This window comes from Eleutherodactylus coqui, chromosome 1 (assembly GCF_035609145.1).
Source record: "Eleutherodactylus coqui strain aEleCoq1 chromosome 1, aEleCoq1.hap1, whole genome shotgun sequence".
In the NCBI taxonomy this organism is placed as follows: Eukaryota; Metazoa; Chordata; class Amphibia; order Anura; family Eleutherodactylidae; genus Eleutherodactylus; species Eleutherodactylus coqui.
The window spans coordinates 226939296-226954616 of record NC_089837.1 but is presented as its reverse complement, the minus strand read 5'-3'; the positions used below and the strand labels follow the sequence as shown (position 1 = coordinate 226954616).

The window sequence follows — 15321 nt, the reverse complement described above, 5'->3', positions numbered from 1 at the left end:
ATTTGCAGATGATACTAAATTATACAAGATAATTAATACAACAGAGGACAATGTACGGCTACAAAAGAAACTAGATAAGCTGGGGGATTCGGTAAAAATGGCAAATGAAGTTCAATATTGATAAATGTAGGGTTATGCACATGGGCAGGAGAAACGGATGTCACCAATACACACTAAATCGGGTACTACTAGGGAAAAGTGATATGGAAAAAGACCTGGGGGTACTAGTGGCCTGTAGACTTAACTGGAGCAACCAATGCCAGTCAGCTGCTGCAAAAGCTAATAAGGCCTTGGTGTGCATTAAAAGAGGTATAGGGGTGAGGGATGAGAACATTATCCTCTCACTATATAAGACATTGGTCAGGCCTCACATGGAATACTGTGTACAGTACTGGACACCGATGCTCAGGAAAGATGTTACAGTACTGGAGGGGGTCAAAGAAGAGTAACTAAATTAAGAAATGGAACGAGGGGACTGGAATACCCAGAGAGGCTATCCAAATTGGGATTATTCACCCTTGTAAAAAGATGGCTAAGGGGTGATCAAATAACTATGTTATTAGGGGACAATACGAGGATCTCTCCTATAATCTGTTTATACCCAGGACTGCGTCGGTAACAAGAGGGCATCCGCTACATCTAGAAGAAAGCAGGTTTCATCACCAACATAGAAGGGGGTTCTTTACTGTAAGAGCAGTGAGACTGTGGAACTCTCTGCCTGAGGACATGGAGGAGTTTAAGAGGGGACTAAATGTCTTTTTAGAGCACTGCGATGTTACAGGATATAGACATTAGGAGATCAGCGAGTTGTTAACCCTTTCCAATCCACTGTCTGACGTCTGAAGACATTCCGATTGAAGGCTGTACAGCTCAGATGTCACAAGATGTCCGGCAGGGTATTCTTACTGTATATTACTGGCCGCTCTGTTGTCAAGGGCCTCTCCGGCATGTCCCATACTGCAGTACTGGCTCTAGCCAGCAGATGGCTCCATTGTATAATGCTAGAAAGAGAGAGCCCCCTAGGAAACCCTGAATCCAAAATTGGATTGCAAAGGGTTAATCCAGGTCTCCTGTTTCAGCTTAGTCTTGGTGTCCAAAAGGGACGGGTCTGTCAGAGGGTATGTAGAGCCTGGTATTTCCACATTTCTCTGAACACCTTGTCCAGATTCGGGGGAATCGTCAACCACCCCAAGTCTTTCCTCTCTCCCTTGATCTTACCGTAAAACCAGTGTCTTGTCTTGTTCACTGGGGACACGACACCCACCCAGATAATTATGTTCCTTTCTTTTTTTGAAGAGGCTACAGTTTTGGTTCGGCATAAAGCCACTTGCAAAGTATTTCCCCATACAGTTGTGTTTTCAACTTCCAACTGCGCACTGAACTGCAGCACAGCCTTGTCTTCCTGAATGGAGCTGTGTTGCAGTTCCCTGCATAGTTGGTGTTTGTGTTCAGTTATATATATGATTGTTTTTTGAACTGCCCTAAAAATATTCTAAAAGTTAAACACATATTATGTTAGGGAATATTCACATAAGCGCTGCGGAATATGTTGGCGCTATACAAATAAAGTTTATTATTATTATTATTATTATTATTACATCAGCTTTTGCATGCCATTGGATTTTCTGTTCTTCTCCTCTAGGCTGCCTTCACACGTGCATCAAAATCGTGCAAGATTTGTGTGTTTCGAGACGCATAAATATGAATCCCATTCTTTTGAATGGGGTCATACACATGAGCGACATTTTCCTGCATGGTACCACGTTGTGATGCTATGCAGGAAGCAAATCCCAGCATGTTCTATCTTGCTACGTGCTCAGGCATCGCAGCGCCCCTTGTTTTCAATGAGGCAGCATCGCTCCCTGTGCTAGGTGCACGTGATAAGATGTGAGATCTCTCATTGAAAACAATGGGAGAGACTTCACACTCCTTACAGTCACCCCCAATGTGATGCAAGGCTGTTTTGACATGAAAATGCCTCGCATCCTTGGGGAAGTCACAAGGTGGGGAGTGCGATATGGGGGCAGGTTTCCTGGCCCCATATCGCGCTCACCCGTGTGAGGTTAGCTTCATAGGAGCAAAACCGAGAAATCAACAGCTATGCTGCTTGCAGCATGTGCTATACAGCAACAGCACCCAATGGACCCCATTGGCTATACTGGGGTCCGTCAGATTTCTGTCATTTTTGCCCCGGGTGAAGAAAAGTCCAACTACGCCTCTATTTCTGGGATACAGTGGTTAACAAAATACGTGTTGGAAGTTGAAAGCAGGAGGAATTAAATTCTTTAACTAGATCTAGCCATTTTACTACTCCCCCTATCGACATAGACAGCTTATCTCTAAGGCAGCACTATCTAGGAAATACTTAGTGAACTGAATTAATGTCTATGTTCTATACATTCAAGCCGTACTGCATTCATGCTCAATTTGTGTACATAAATAACTTGAACGTAGCATAAGATAATCTTATTAGTAAACTCACTGTTATCAGCCTCATATCATGCAGAATTTGAAGCTGCCAATTCTGTATGGACCATTCCAGACTTTAGCTATGTTTCACATGAGAAAATGTAAATTCGGCAGCTAATACAACAACATTACTGAGGGCTCGTTGGGATTCAGAATATGTCTGTTTACTAAGTTAATATTGATTGTACTTAAGAAAATGGGTAAAAACAGAGGCGCTTTAACTTTTAGTTGAGCGTCTGCAGCAGACAAATGGAACCGTGTAAGGAAGGAGTCCCATGTGACTTCATGAACAACTTTCCTTTATTACCCTTGTGGAATAAGCTTGGGAGTTTGATGGAACCATTTTTGAAATGTCCTTCTCAGGTTTTAATAGATACGTGCTGCGCAGACTGCAGATAATGACACAGACGTTCTGCTGCTGGGAGAGAGGGTTTTCTTCTCTGAAAGTTCTTTTATGGTAATCCTTTTCTGCAATGGCAAGACATGAATTTTAATAGCCAAAGCAATTAGGAAGAGCAACACACAGAGGAAGGTTTCTTTAGATCCGTGTGAGGTATTTCTCTTTTAACTCTTCTCTTACATGCTGTATTGGTAAATGGACTTGTGTGCTTACAGTTTAGCAGGTTCACCGTGGTTTACTCGAATGCTGCGGAGGTCTAGTTTCTCCTGGATGCTGCATGAGTATGACTTCGTATAGTTCAAAATGGTCCATTTTCCATGTTTTATTTTGTATTCCTAACTTTCCTCCTGTGGGATTGAAAACAATGTGGGAATTTATCAACACACTGGCATTTTGCAACCAACGATCTTAGGCCCTTTTAGACACAACGATTTTCGCTTAAAAATCACTCAAAGGATGCTGAAAGATCAGCGATCAGTTATCAGGAATTCACAGCGGGATACAGCTGATACTATTGTTTCAGCTGTATCCCGCTCTCTGATGGCAGGCTGGATTTGAAGAACAGAGCGGTGCAGCTCTGTTCTCCATACCCCACTTGAAGCGCAGGGCTGTATAACAGCCGGGCGCCGCGAGCAGGGAACAGCTGGATTCAGAAGACAAGCGGGGATACCCCGCTTGTCTTCTGCATCCTCCACTTGGAGCGCAAGGTGATCACTCAATGTTTGAGCGATCACCATGCACTGTTAAAGAACACAATGATTATCGCTTGAAAATCGCTCAACAGATTTTTTGAGCGATAATCGTTGTGTCTAAACCAGCCTTTAGGTTGGTCTCACACGGGCAGATTTGAATAGCGGAATCCACGGCCGGCATCCGCACGGAGAATCTGCAGCAAATGCCGTGCATTGAATGTATGTAAAAATCACTTTTTCCTTCACACTTCTGAAAATTGAATGCAGTTTCCACGAACGGAGGAAAAAAAAAAAATCGCACCATGCTCTATTTTGCTACGGACTCCCTAGGACGGCTTCCATTGAAGCTAATGGAGGCTGTTCGATCCACAGCCCATCTGCAATTGACATCTGCGTTATTGCCTACGCGATAAGCAAATATGTAAATAAAAAAAATCTGTACTGCGCATGACCCATGGCGAGCGTCTGCGGTCATCTGCACTACAGCAAAAGAAGGTACACAGTATGACTGGCCAGGGTCACAGCTGGATTCCGCTGCGGGAACTTGCATGCGGAATCCGGATCGTTCCTGTGAGACCAACCTAATTCTTATTTGTGCTTGTGTTACATATAGCTAATTTATTAAGTAAGTGCCTCTTAATAAATTGACCCATCTCTGGTCTCTGTGAGCCAGTCAATTTTATTCCAGCTATGACAGCCAGTGTGATAAATTCCCCAAGTGAGTTAACAATGATTTTAGTCTTCTTAGGAACGGTGTGCAGTTGAGTATGCACAAAGATGCCTATAGTAAGCATTAGGTTATGGTCCTTTTTAGTGACTTTCCCCAGCTTGGATCTTGCATGTGACTCAAGTATAGTATGTTCCACACACAGGTTTACAGCGTGGATTGGAGTCAGACAAGAGGAGAGCAGCTTCTGGTATCTGGATCCTGGGATCATACTGCAAAACTAGTAAGTCAGTTGTGGCTACATTGTGACTGGTGTTCACTGGTCTGTTCTGCTTGTTGTATGTGTATGCCCACATCTGTCCGTCATTCTATTATGCTGGATGTGAAATATATTATGTAATATATTATTAAATATAATAGATCATATATTAGTAAAATAGAGCAGCAGCTAAAGCATGCTAATTATGTTTTATCTACTTTCATGTATAGTGCCAATGAAAGTGGCCCATGGCAGCAACTTGACCTGTCTTTTTATGAACTTAGTTTGCTAAAGAGGTATTCCCATCAAAACAATGTTACAGTACTGGATATCACTAGTATTTGCCATACCGCTGTGACCAATGCGGGTTGACCTTGTAGACTCCTACGGTTTATAAAATGAAGGGACAGTTCTTCTGCACCGCGGTTCTTGTAGTCACCTGTTGTGCAGGTCACTGCAACACGAAAAAAGGGAAAATTGATAGAGGCTACTTTACTTTTTGGATGACTTTTCAGAATAAGCTGCTGTGTGTACATGAGAAATAGCACAATTTTTGCTATTTCTATGACTTATGGCCTGCTTTTATCACCATTTTTTTTCTCTACAGGCAGTACCTGTGATTTTGAGTTGTCTATAAGTTGGTGGGAAGAGCCTGCTGTTATTTTCTTCTGTACACTGTGCGCAGAGAAGACTGCAGATTCTATTCCCTAACTGTCTGCAACACACAGAGGCATAATATTGATCAAGCAGGACAGTAGAGAAGTACTAAGCAGAGGATATGTCATTTCAAAAAATGTAACACTGTAAACAATCATTATTCGCTCCAGACATGTCTCTGAGAGTCTGTCTCTCTCCAGTTGCTCCCCCTCTCTCCTTTCTCCACTCTACAGACTTCAGTAAACAGATTTAGTTGCCCTCCTACTCCACTTTCTATTATCTGTCTTCTTATCTCTGTTACTAGACCGAGGGGCATCACTTGATGTTAGACAGTGGACAACACATTGTGAAGTTTCAAAAGTAATAGCCCACTTGCACACAGATGATTGCTCAAAAGATGGCTTTTGAGCTATCATTTTGCATAAACTACTAATTGGTACTAATGCCAATTAGTAGCTTATTAATGCGTGTGAGCCGTTGAGAGCTATATTCAGAGAACAGCAAGTGGCCTATTCTCTGAAGGCATTCCCTTTTTTATGCCGTGGGGCTGACAGCTGAGGCAATGTTATCAGCGCTCCCCATGAACCTGCTATCAGCTCTTCTGCCGAATGATGGATTTTATGCCGAACATAAAGTCATCGTTCGTCAGAAAAGTGAAAGATGGGTACATTTATACGCAATTATTATCGCAAAAAAGCTGGCTTTTGAGCAATAATCGTTGCATGTAAAAGGGCCTTAAGATTTTCAAAGTGGCTGAATGGATCAGTATGAGTGACTGGTATAAGTGTCTGTCACTATACCATGCTGCCAGCAGCCAGGACGGCTTAGGGGACCTGACGAGTTGCCTTTCAAGAGTATTTATTATTAGAAAAATAAGACCTTAGTTAACCCTTTTCCTGCCAGGAGTTTTTATTCAATTTGCAATTATAATAGGCAAAACTAAATTTACACTTTTGATATGTACGAATAAAACCTACATTGCAATATAACACACAGGCCCATAACTTTTCTGAAAATAGATACCGAGAACATTGTCAAAATGCCACTCAGCACTTTATACACACAGGCGCTCTCATGCTGTTTGCATCAATGTGAAGCTGTTAATAACAAATGTGTAAAGATTGATATTAGTGGCCAGGGGTACATTTACACGCACTGTTGGTGTGTGGATCTGCAGCTCATTTAACTCTTTCAATTGAAGAGGTGAATTCTGCTGCAGATCCGTACCGAAATCTGTGTCAAAATCCACACTAATGGTGGTTTTTTCTGCATCATTTCCGCTGCGTGTGAACCTATCCTAAAAGTGTACATCAAGCAGAAAGTTTATATACATCTCACCTCCTGAAAATGGCAGAAGAGTTCATACATGCCACTTGTACCTTCGGAAAATCAGCAGAATTAGATCTAATTTGCTGCGGAATCCAGAGCGTACGTCTGCCTTCGGGTTCCGCAGCAAGTGCCCTCTATAGCCTGCTATGGAAAAATGATTTTTCATGCACACGAGCAGAAACCAATTGCGGGAAGATCGCAGCATGCTTCATTTTGCTGTGGTTCCCGCATGGACGGCTTCCATTGAAGTCAATGGAAGTCGTCCAATCTGGGGCCCGTTTGCAATTGACATTGTGGAAGGACCATGAAAAAGTAGGCGTTTAATAAAGTAAATGAAAAAAATCTATACTGCGGATGGTCCGCACCATCCGCAGTACAGATTCAGGATTTAGAAAGCAGGTACGCGTGGACGCCACTACCATCAGCGCCGGATTCTGAATGTAGAATCCGGCTCTGCTTTGTGCATTTGGCCTTAGAGACAGCAATAGCATAGTCAACTACATTATTCTATCCTCCAAAGGAAATGGAAATGAATGAAACTTTGTCTTACTGGTCTCTCTTTTGTTGTGTAATTGTTCTGTTTGGAGTTGGGTCTAAATGCCGTCTTCAGAGATTCAGTAGGAACTCCGGGGTGGAAACCAGGAACATAGAATAAAACACGGTGTAAACAAACCCTAAGAGGCTGTGATATTGCTCCCCGGATGACACAGCACTATGAGGCATTCTCTCCTGCATCATCACTTCATCGCGGTCTTTTTCGGGAATACTTTTTATTTTTGTATGTCACATACTTATTAATGCACTTTATGTAGTGAGTTTCTTGGTACATTTTTTGTGATACTTAATTCTTTTTTAAATGCATAGAAATTGTACGTTCTGTATTTATGAATGAATTTGGTACTTGTATATAATATATTTTACATATAATAATTTATAAGGATGATAGAGACATGAATAGTTATTGATGAATTTGGGTTTTCCTATCTTCATCTTATATTTTTCCAGACTCATGTTACATGACTTACTGGGGGTTATCTTGCAGGTGGTTCATGATTATTTTTAATGACCCATGATAATGTGTTTTTTTTAATACAATAGCCTTTGATTTGTGTGTCTGATAAAGCTTATATTTATGTATTATTTTTGTTGGGTGTACATGCTTTGGATGTGTTTCTTAGTGTGTGTGTTCAAATAAGGGAGATGGAATAGGTATTATTGTATCTTGTCACCACCAGAAGCTAGGGGTTTGACAGGGCTTGGATGCAGGAACGCTGACTTCTGTAAGGTCCTAGCAGCAGCGTGTGTATTGACTTTTGGCTGCTCTGGAGGGTTAGGGATTCTTTTAGCTGTTAGGCTTACATCATTAGTTGTAAATACTTCCACGTTACGTCTGTAATCTATGCCTAACAGCAAAGCAATCCCTAACCCTAACCCTCCAGGGCAGGCAAAAAAATCAATACACACGATGCAGCAATTTGTTTCCCCATAGCAGCCGTGCCCCTTCCATCTCCCCTGCCCAACCGGTAGCTGCCACCTCCGCTGACTGTGTGATGCTGGCGGCGCTGCAGGAATCCCCGTGCAGTGAGGCAGTCCCTCTGCTCCCTTACTGCTCTGGCCTTGTGTCTGATGCTGGCGGCGGTGCTCCCAGCTTTGCCGCTGTGGTCCTCGATGGACTGCACTCTCCTGCCGCCGCTGCATCACCATAGTGTGGATCTCCTGCCGCTCCAGAGAGAAGGGAGACAGTCAGCGGTAAGCAGCAGCAGCGGGGAAGAAACTGCAGCAGCGGGAAGCTAACATAACGACCGGGGAAGAGATGGGGAACACGCACAGCGGGGAGCCAGGGAGAGTGACACCAGCAGCGGGTAGGTTAAATCTGAGTCGGGACGGAAGAATAATACTTGCCTGCCAGGACCTGCAGGGGAGGAATCTCTGCAGCCAATCAGGTACAGGAGGCATCACCGGCTTGTTATTCTTGTCTCCACCACTACTTCCTGGTGGTGACAAGATGCAATAATACCAATGAAATAATACCTCCACAGTGCCACTTATTGGAAGGCAGCATTCCTTCAAGCCAAAACTAGACTCTTTATACAAGCCTTGTAACAATGACTGAGAATTAAAAGAAAAGCCAGACTCCATGTACAGACAGCTGTTTCAGGGTGTTTGCCCTTCATCAGTGTAGAGTAAGAGTCTGACTTTGCTAGTGAGAGGCCTGGGACGGAGGTCAGAAATAGAGATGAGCGAACATACTCGTTTAGGGCGATTTCGCAATCGAGCATCGCTTTTTTTCGAGTAACTGACTACTCGAGCGAAAAGATTCTGGGGCGCCGGGGGTGAGCGGGGGGTTACAGAGGGGAGTGGGGGGGGGGGGGGAAGAGAGCTCCCCCCTGTTCCCCACTGCTACCCCCCCGCTCCACCATGCCACCCCCCAAATCTTTTCGCTCGAGTAGTCAGTTACTCGAAAAAAGCGATGCTCGATTGCGAAATCGCCCTAAACGAGTACGTTCGCTCATCTCTATTTACTTTGTATTTGGCTGATTGACTGAAATCTGCGTGTGGAATTTCCTGAAGTGTTTCTGTATAAAAGTGATGTCATTTCTTCACGCAGATATGTTCGCTCATCTCTAGTCAGAAATGCTATTTTTTTTCTCCTTAGGGAGTGCACACAGACAGTGAGTGGGGAGACTCCACAGGTCATGCACACTCCTTTGGGTAATATGCAGATAAGGGAGATGAAATAATACCTCCACAGTGCCACCTATTGGAAGGCAGCATTCCTTCAAGACAAAGTTAAACTCTTTATACAAGCCTTGTAACAATGACTGGGAATCAAAAGCAAAGCCAGACTCCATGCACAGACAGCTGTTTCAGGGTGTTTGCCCTTCATCAGTGTACAGTAGGAGTCTGGCTTTTCTAGTGAGAGGCCTGGGACGGAGGTCAGAAATGCTAGGTGCTCTCCCCAAGAAGAAGAGATAGCTTTGTTTAGTGTTCAGCGCATTCAGAACACCATAACCCTATAATAAGCGGTGCTTGTCTCTTACTTTAGGCCGCCTGCACACGGCAGAGCCGGATGCCGCATGCAGGTTCCCACACCGGATTCCGGCTCTGACTGTGGCCGGCGCCCTTGTCATTCTTCTTCTTTTCTGTACTGCGGATGGTCGTGGTGAACTGTCATCGGACATGTGCAGTACGGATTTTTTTCTTAAACTCCTGCTTTTTCTGTGGAATCCATGGACCATTCGTAATGTCAATTGCGGAAGGGCCGCATGTCGGACAGCTTCCATTGACTTCAATGGAAGCCGTCCGTGGGGACACTGCAGGAAAATGGAGCATGCTGTGATTTTTCCATTTTTCCTCCACAAGTGGTTTCCGCTCTTGTGTAGGAAGAATCACTTTTCCATACCAAGCTATAGAGGGTTATTGCTGCAGAACCAGGAGCCGGATGCCCACTCAGAATTCCGCAGCAAAAATCCGCCCGCGTGCAGGCAGCCTTAGGCTGTCACATTATAACACCTTTGCCCTACTGGGTTGTGTGTTGTGCTTGTGAAGGCCCTTTTTGTATGGCTAGAGCTGCTTCTGGACACTTAGATGCCTTTAGACACAAAATATTTTGACTAAATATACATATATTCATCTCTAAACTTCTCTACACATCTTGACATGCAACTAAATACGGCTAACTTTTTAACATTTGCACCTATATCGGTGTGTTCATATTAGTATATATCTGCTTTTTTTGTAATGCCTAAGTTTTTCTTTTTTTTGTTTTTTCCCTTGTAGTGGGATCCTTCTGTTGGAAAGTCTTTGTGTACCTTCGTGGGTCATGAAAATATAGTGTACAGCACAATCTGGTCACCTCATCTACGGGGCTGCTTTGCATCTGCATCAGGTAAGCCGAGGTACAAATGACTGTTTTGCATTTTTCCCTTTCGGTAGCTCAATTCCAGTGTTGTCATCAGCCAATATTTGCAAATATCATACATTATGAAAAAGCAGTTGTTCATGACGTTTGCAGACAGTAATTTCTCTAGCACTGTATGGAGTGAAAAACATTAATGCACAACTTTGTGATGTTGTTTCTGCTTTAACCTGTGTATCGTTTCATTTGCATTTGATCTATTTTATCCGATCACAGTGTATCAACTAGTTTGTCCACTAGGTGGCAGTCTTATATTTTTAAATGGATAGAAATTTGATTTAATGCAGTAAAATCTCATATTAATAGTACAGGTCTATAATATAACTTTTGTCTTGTCTGACAGTCACGTGCTAACAATGTTATAACGTCCATAGCTCTTTCATCCCTAAATGGGAAGAAGCATTATTACGTAAGGAATTAATGAGTAATAGGATCATAGCCTTATGTAAATTGGCATGGATATACTGCTGTAGATTGGGAGGATTGAAAAGCAAACGATGATATGTACTAAAAAGGGTAATATCTAGAAGAAAAATAGACCTAATGCAAAAATGCTGCCCGCTTTCACCGCACCACATATAGTGCTGCCCGCTATGCCTTCACCACTTTTATCGCTGCTACACCATTGGCAGGTACGCTCCAGAAGGGTTCTGATATTGGACCTTGATAGTCATGGTAACCTCTACATGCAAAATCGATACACTATTCATTTTTGGGACTGTGCATATGTAGTCATTTTACCTTTTTTTCTAAAGTAGACCGCTGTAGGAGAGAAAAGGGCTGGAATTCACAGCAATCTTACCAACAGCACTGCAGTCCTTGGAACAAGGGTATACAATGTAATTAGTCTTTGTAGCAAATGAGTATAAGAATTTTGTGAGCAGAGTAATGGATTCAGTTAAATTTGGACTTCAGACAAAAACTGTGGTTTGGCTTCACTTAAAATATTAGTATTCTATGTGATTCCAGCACAATCTAGGTTTCTGATCCACCCATCTACAGTGGAAGCACCTCTTTGAGAAGTCCACCTCTACGTATATCTAGAACAGATTTCCTGGGACACCATTTCAGTATCACAAAAACTGGCCATCATCCTTGAGAAGACCACCCCCAGATGATCACTTTGCATTGCAGCTTTGGATGGTTGTCTCACAGTGGTGTCACTGCATTTGTAGTAATGCAGTGTATATTGGTAATGAGGTGGTTGATAGATTTGCATTGGATATGATCTCTTATTAATGCCAGGCAGGATGGACCTGCAATTTATATTCAGACTTTCTATTGCAAACCGCACAGAAATGAATAGAACCAGAGACTATATGTAGTGAGCAACCTTTTTTTTTCATTTCCACATGTGGAAGAAAGTTGTTGGATCCATTCTTTGGCAGTGCAGGTCTTCATCTAAAAGCTCTGCATTCATGGGTGCGATAATGTAGGAAGATTTCAACGGATGGCTACAAAAATGCGCATTCACTTCTGCACCAGCCATTCACATCCACATACAGGAACTAGTGCAGAACTTGGTAATTGAGCCCAAATTGCTATCATCAAGGTTAGCTGTTTCAAACATCTGGCTTTATTGGCTCCAGAAGGTACAACTGCAAATCAAGTGTTTTGTTTCATCCCTGCTGATGTTTTAATCGAAGATCGCAGTGTGCGAGAAGTTTTTAAAATATTACATTCACATATACTGGAAGTGGGGCAGATTTTCCGCAACATAAAATCCACATCATTTCCGCATCGGAAACCGCAGCATTGGTGCAGATTTTGGTGTGGATCCACAGCAGACTGCACTCCTTCTATTGAAGGGATGAAATCAGCTGCCGTTCCGCACTAAAATCCTTGTCAAAATCCCCACTAATTTTTGGATTTTAACATGGAAATTATACAAATTTTGGTGTGGATTTTCTGCAGTGGGAATCTAACCTTAAAGGAGTTTTATCATGACTTCTCCAGCAACTGGGCCCAGACCGAAAAGGAAAAATAGGCTCTGAATCCAATCCAGTCCTATCATCAAAATCAAAAATGCTCTTGCCATAAGCATTAACTAGGAATCAGACCATTTAGATGCTATAGGCAGTGCTCTGGAGGCTTCCCTTTACCTCCAGCTGGGAGAGTTGTTATTGGTCTCTATGGGGAACGCACGACCCGTTTATTATTTTTTGACCATTTGATCATCCTCTCCAGTGGTGACCTGCTGAATGACACACGCAAATATAACTATAACCATAGACTGACCGCTATCTTATTATGAGATAACATGTGGATAGTAATAAACCACAATATAAGATGTATACGTCTACAGCATATACTGGGCTTTTAAATATTTTAGTTTCCTTGTGCAATCTTTGTACAATTCAATTATACTTAGATTTTAACCCCTTAATGACTGCCCATACGCCTTTTGATGCCCTGCAGCTGCAGAACATGTATCCCCAGGACATCTCCATCCATACATCGCGGCTGTCTGCGGTTTCATACAGCCGACACCCAGCGGCAACCGCTCCGATAAGCTGTGTCGCTCATCGGAGCTATTAACCTTTTAAATGCCCAGAACAAGTTTACATGTATACTTGGGTATCGTGTACTTTTCGCCCGATGATGGATTTTAGTTAACCAAAGTCCATTGTTCAGTCGCTGAAAGACTGAGCAAATACATTCCATTTGAATGTATTTTGCTCATCTTTCAAAAGACTGCAAGATGTTCTCCCTGTGGCATGTTTACACTAGCCTCAATTGTGTCGGCAGCTGTGTACACAGCCGGGAGTGTGTTTAAACACGCTGGGCTCTGCAAACAACTCCTGGAGGTCCTTTTACATGCAAATGAAGACGATAAAGTGTTAATGGCCATTAACACTTTATGCAAATAGATCGCAAAATCCTTCAATCATTTGAAAGATTATTTTTGCGTGTAAAAAGGCTTTTATACATAGATTGAAGGAACATTCATTTTTCAACTATTTAATTCATCTAAACTTTCGGGTGGAAACGACTTCTAAAATAGAACAGAGTTAACATTTTAAAGTAGTTGGAGTCCATTATCTGGCATATATACAGTTTTTTTCATGATGGAGGAGGAGACCAGCTCTTTGAAGTAACTGAATGCCTTGTTTTTGGGCGCTGTTGTGTTTATATAATACACCGCTTAGATTGATAGCTGTTCTACTTTATTTTCCTGCTGTATAAAGAAGCAGGACATTGAATGTATTATGTCAATGCCGCTTAATTTAATTAAGCATAAAGAGTGCACTTCTCACCATAGACTCCGAAACTGGTAAAAAGGTCCCCACCATGAACTGCGCTTTTATCTCGATGGCGTGGCTAATAATAAACAAGACTGGATGATAATGTGGTACTTTATGTAGAACTGACAATGTATCGCATGAGCACACAGGGAGCAGGCGTGCTGCCACCCAGACAAGATCTCTTTGTGGAGCTTGGGGACTAATTGGATGTAATCCCTAATTTAAGTTGTCTGTTTCTAGGTTACTGATCTTTATGGCTTTCTAAGGTACAAACCACATTGACACGGCCTCAGCATATTGTAATTAATAGATAATTATTACTTTTGTTTCAAGCTCCAATACTGCTTCAGTGATTTGGGAGCAGAAATATAGTTTGCTTTCTATAAATGAGGCTTTGTGCACGCTTTGTTTTAGGCCCTTTTAGATGTTTTGTTTTGTTAAACCCAGGATATTTCTGTCTCCTTTCTCTCCGATGGAAACACAATTTGTAGATGCCCTTTACCACTCTTCTCAGCTGCATCGAGCACCTTTATTAGAGCGGTCTACAGATCCCCTTTCCACTCCTCACAGGTGATGATGCCCAGCAGTGGACTCGCAGCTCGCACAAGCTATAGTGAGCAATGTCACATAGCTAGTATAATTGAAACAAAGAAACCTCCTCGTTGTTACATTTGAGGCATTGGACACAAGACACCAGGGCTGTGCAGCTAGGTTCTGTGTGGACTGCATTGGAGCCTTTAGTTTGAGGTATCCGGGAAGAATATTTCTCAACGTGTTCCTCTGATAGACAGCGCCAATGTATAACACTGTGTAGGCATACAGTAGCATATGTAGCCCATTGACTTTAATTGTAAGCAGAAGTATTACACATTGATTTTGGTGGTCCACAGTCTACTGCGGTATCTTTTTTATACACCAGAACAAAAGATATGCCAGCCAGTTGGAAGCAAAGGGGACACTTTTTTGGCCTCCATTGCCTGAATGGTGACCTTTTGGATACATTTTCTGTATACCATGCAAACTTTTTTGGATGCCAGAGTTCTCTTGCTGCGTTCTGTATGCTATAAGGTCTATACATCCAAACCTTCTCCATATTCTGTGCACACAGTCTGTTTCTTGGGACTCGTTGCTCACAGGTGAGCTGGCGTGGACTTGTCTTTCTCTGGATGGGAACTTTTTTTTTGGTACATACACCAAACATGAAGTCCAGAGTCTGTGCACAGGGCTCTTACATGGTAACTGTGCTATCAGGCACTTGGCCAGCAGGGTTATCGCTACTGGGTCACTGAGATCTTCAACGCAATGTATCTAGTTTGTGCTTTCTACATTGTAACTTGGGAAAATCTTTCTTCCAAGTTAATTGTTTTTTGCGTGAGTTTTTTTCTTTGCCAGTTGTTGCTTATGAGAAGAGTTTACATTTTCATTGCTACCATTTCGTTGTATGTATGACTCTGACCATTTTTGGAGGTGAAGTGAATAAAAACAGCTATTCTGACACTTGGTTTTTCAATACGTAGGTTAAAAAATTGAGATTGTTTTATAGCCCTGAATGTTGCACACACGACAGTACTAATTATATGTAATTCTAATTTTAATGGGGAAATATTTTGTTGTCTTTAGTTTAAGATCTTTTTAATAATTTGAATTAGTTATTTTTATTGTGTTCAGTTCCATTAGGTGACTT

At 42.3% G+C, this 15321-nt stretch overlaps 1 protein-coding gene across 1 annotated transcript in view; it reads left to right on the top strand.

Annotated features, from left to right (window-relative positions):
• Positions 1 to 15321, top strand: part of PEX7 (peroxisomal biogenesis factor 7) — a 145681-nt gene that overhangs the window by 26441 nt on the left and 103919 nt on the right. The window contains exons 4-5 of the mRNA XM_066606118.1: positions 4434 to 4511; positions 10254 to 10362. Of these exons, the coding sequence (XP_066462215.1) occupies positions 4434 to 4511; positions 10254 to 10362 (187 nt within the window). The remainder of the gene's footprint in view (positions 1 to 4433; positions 4512 to 10253; positions 10363 to 15321) is intronic.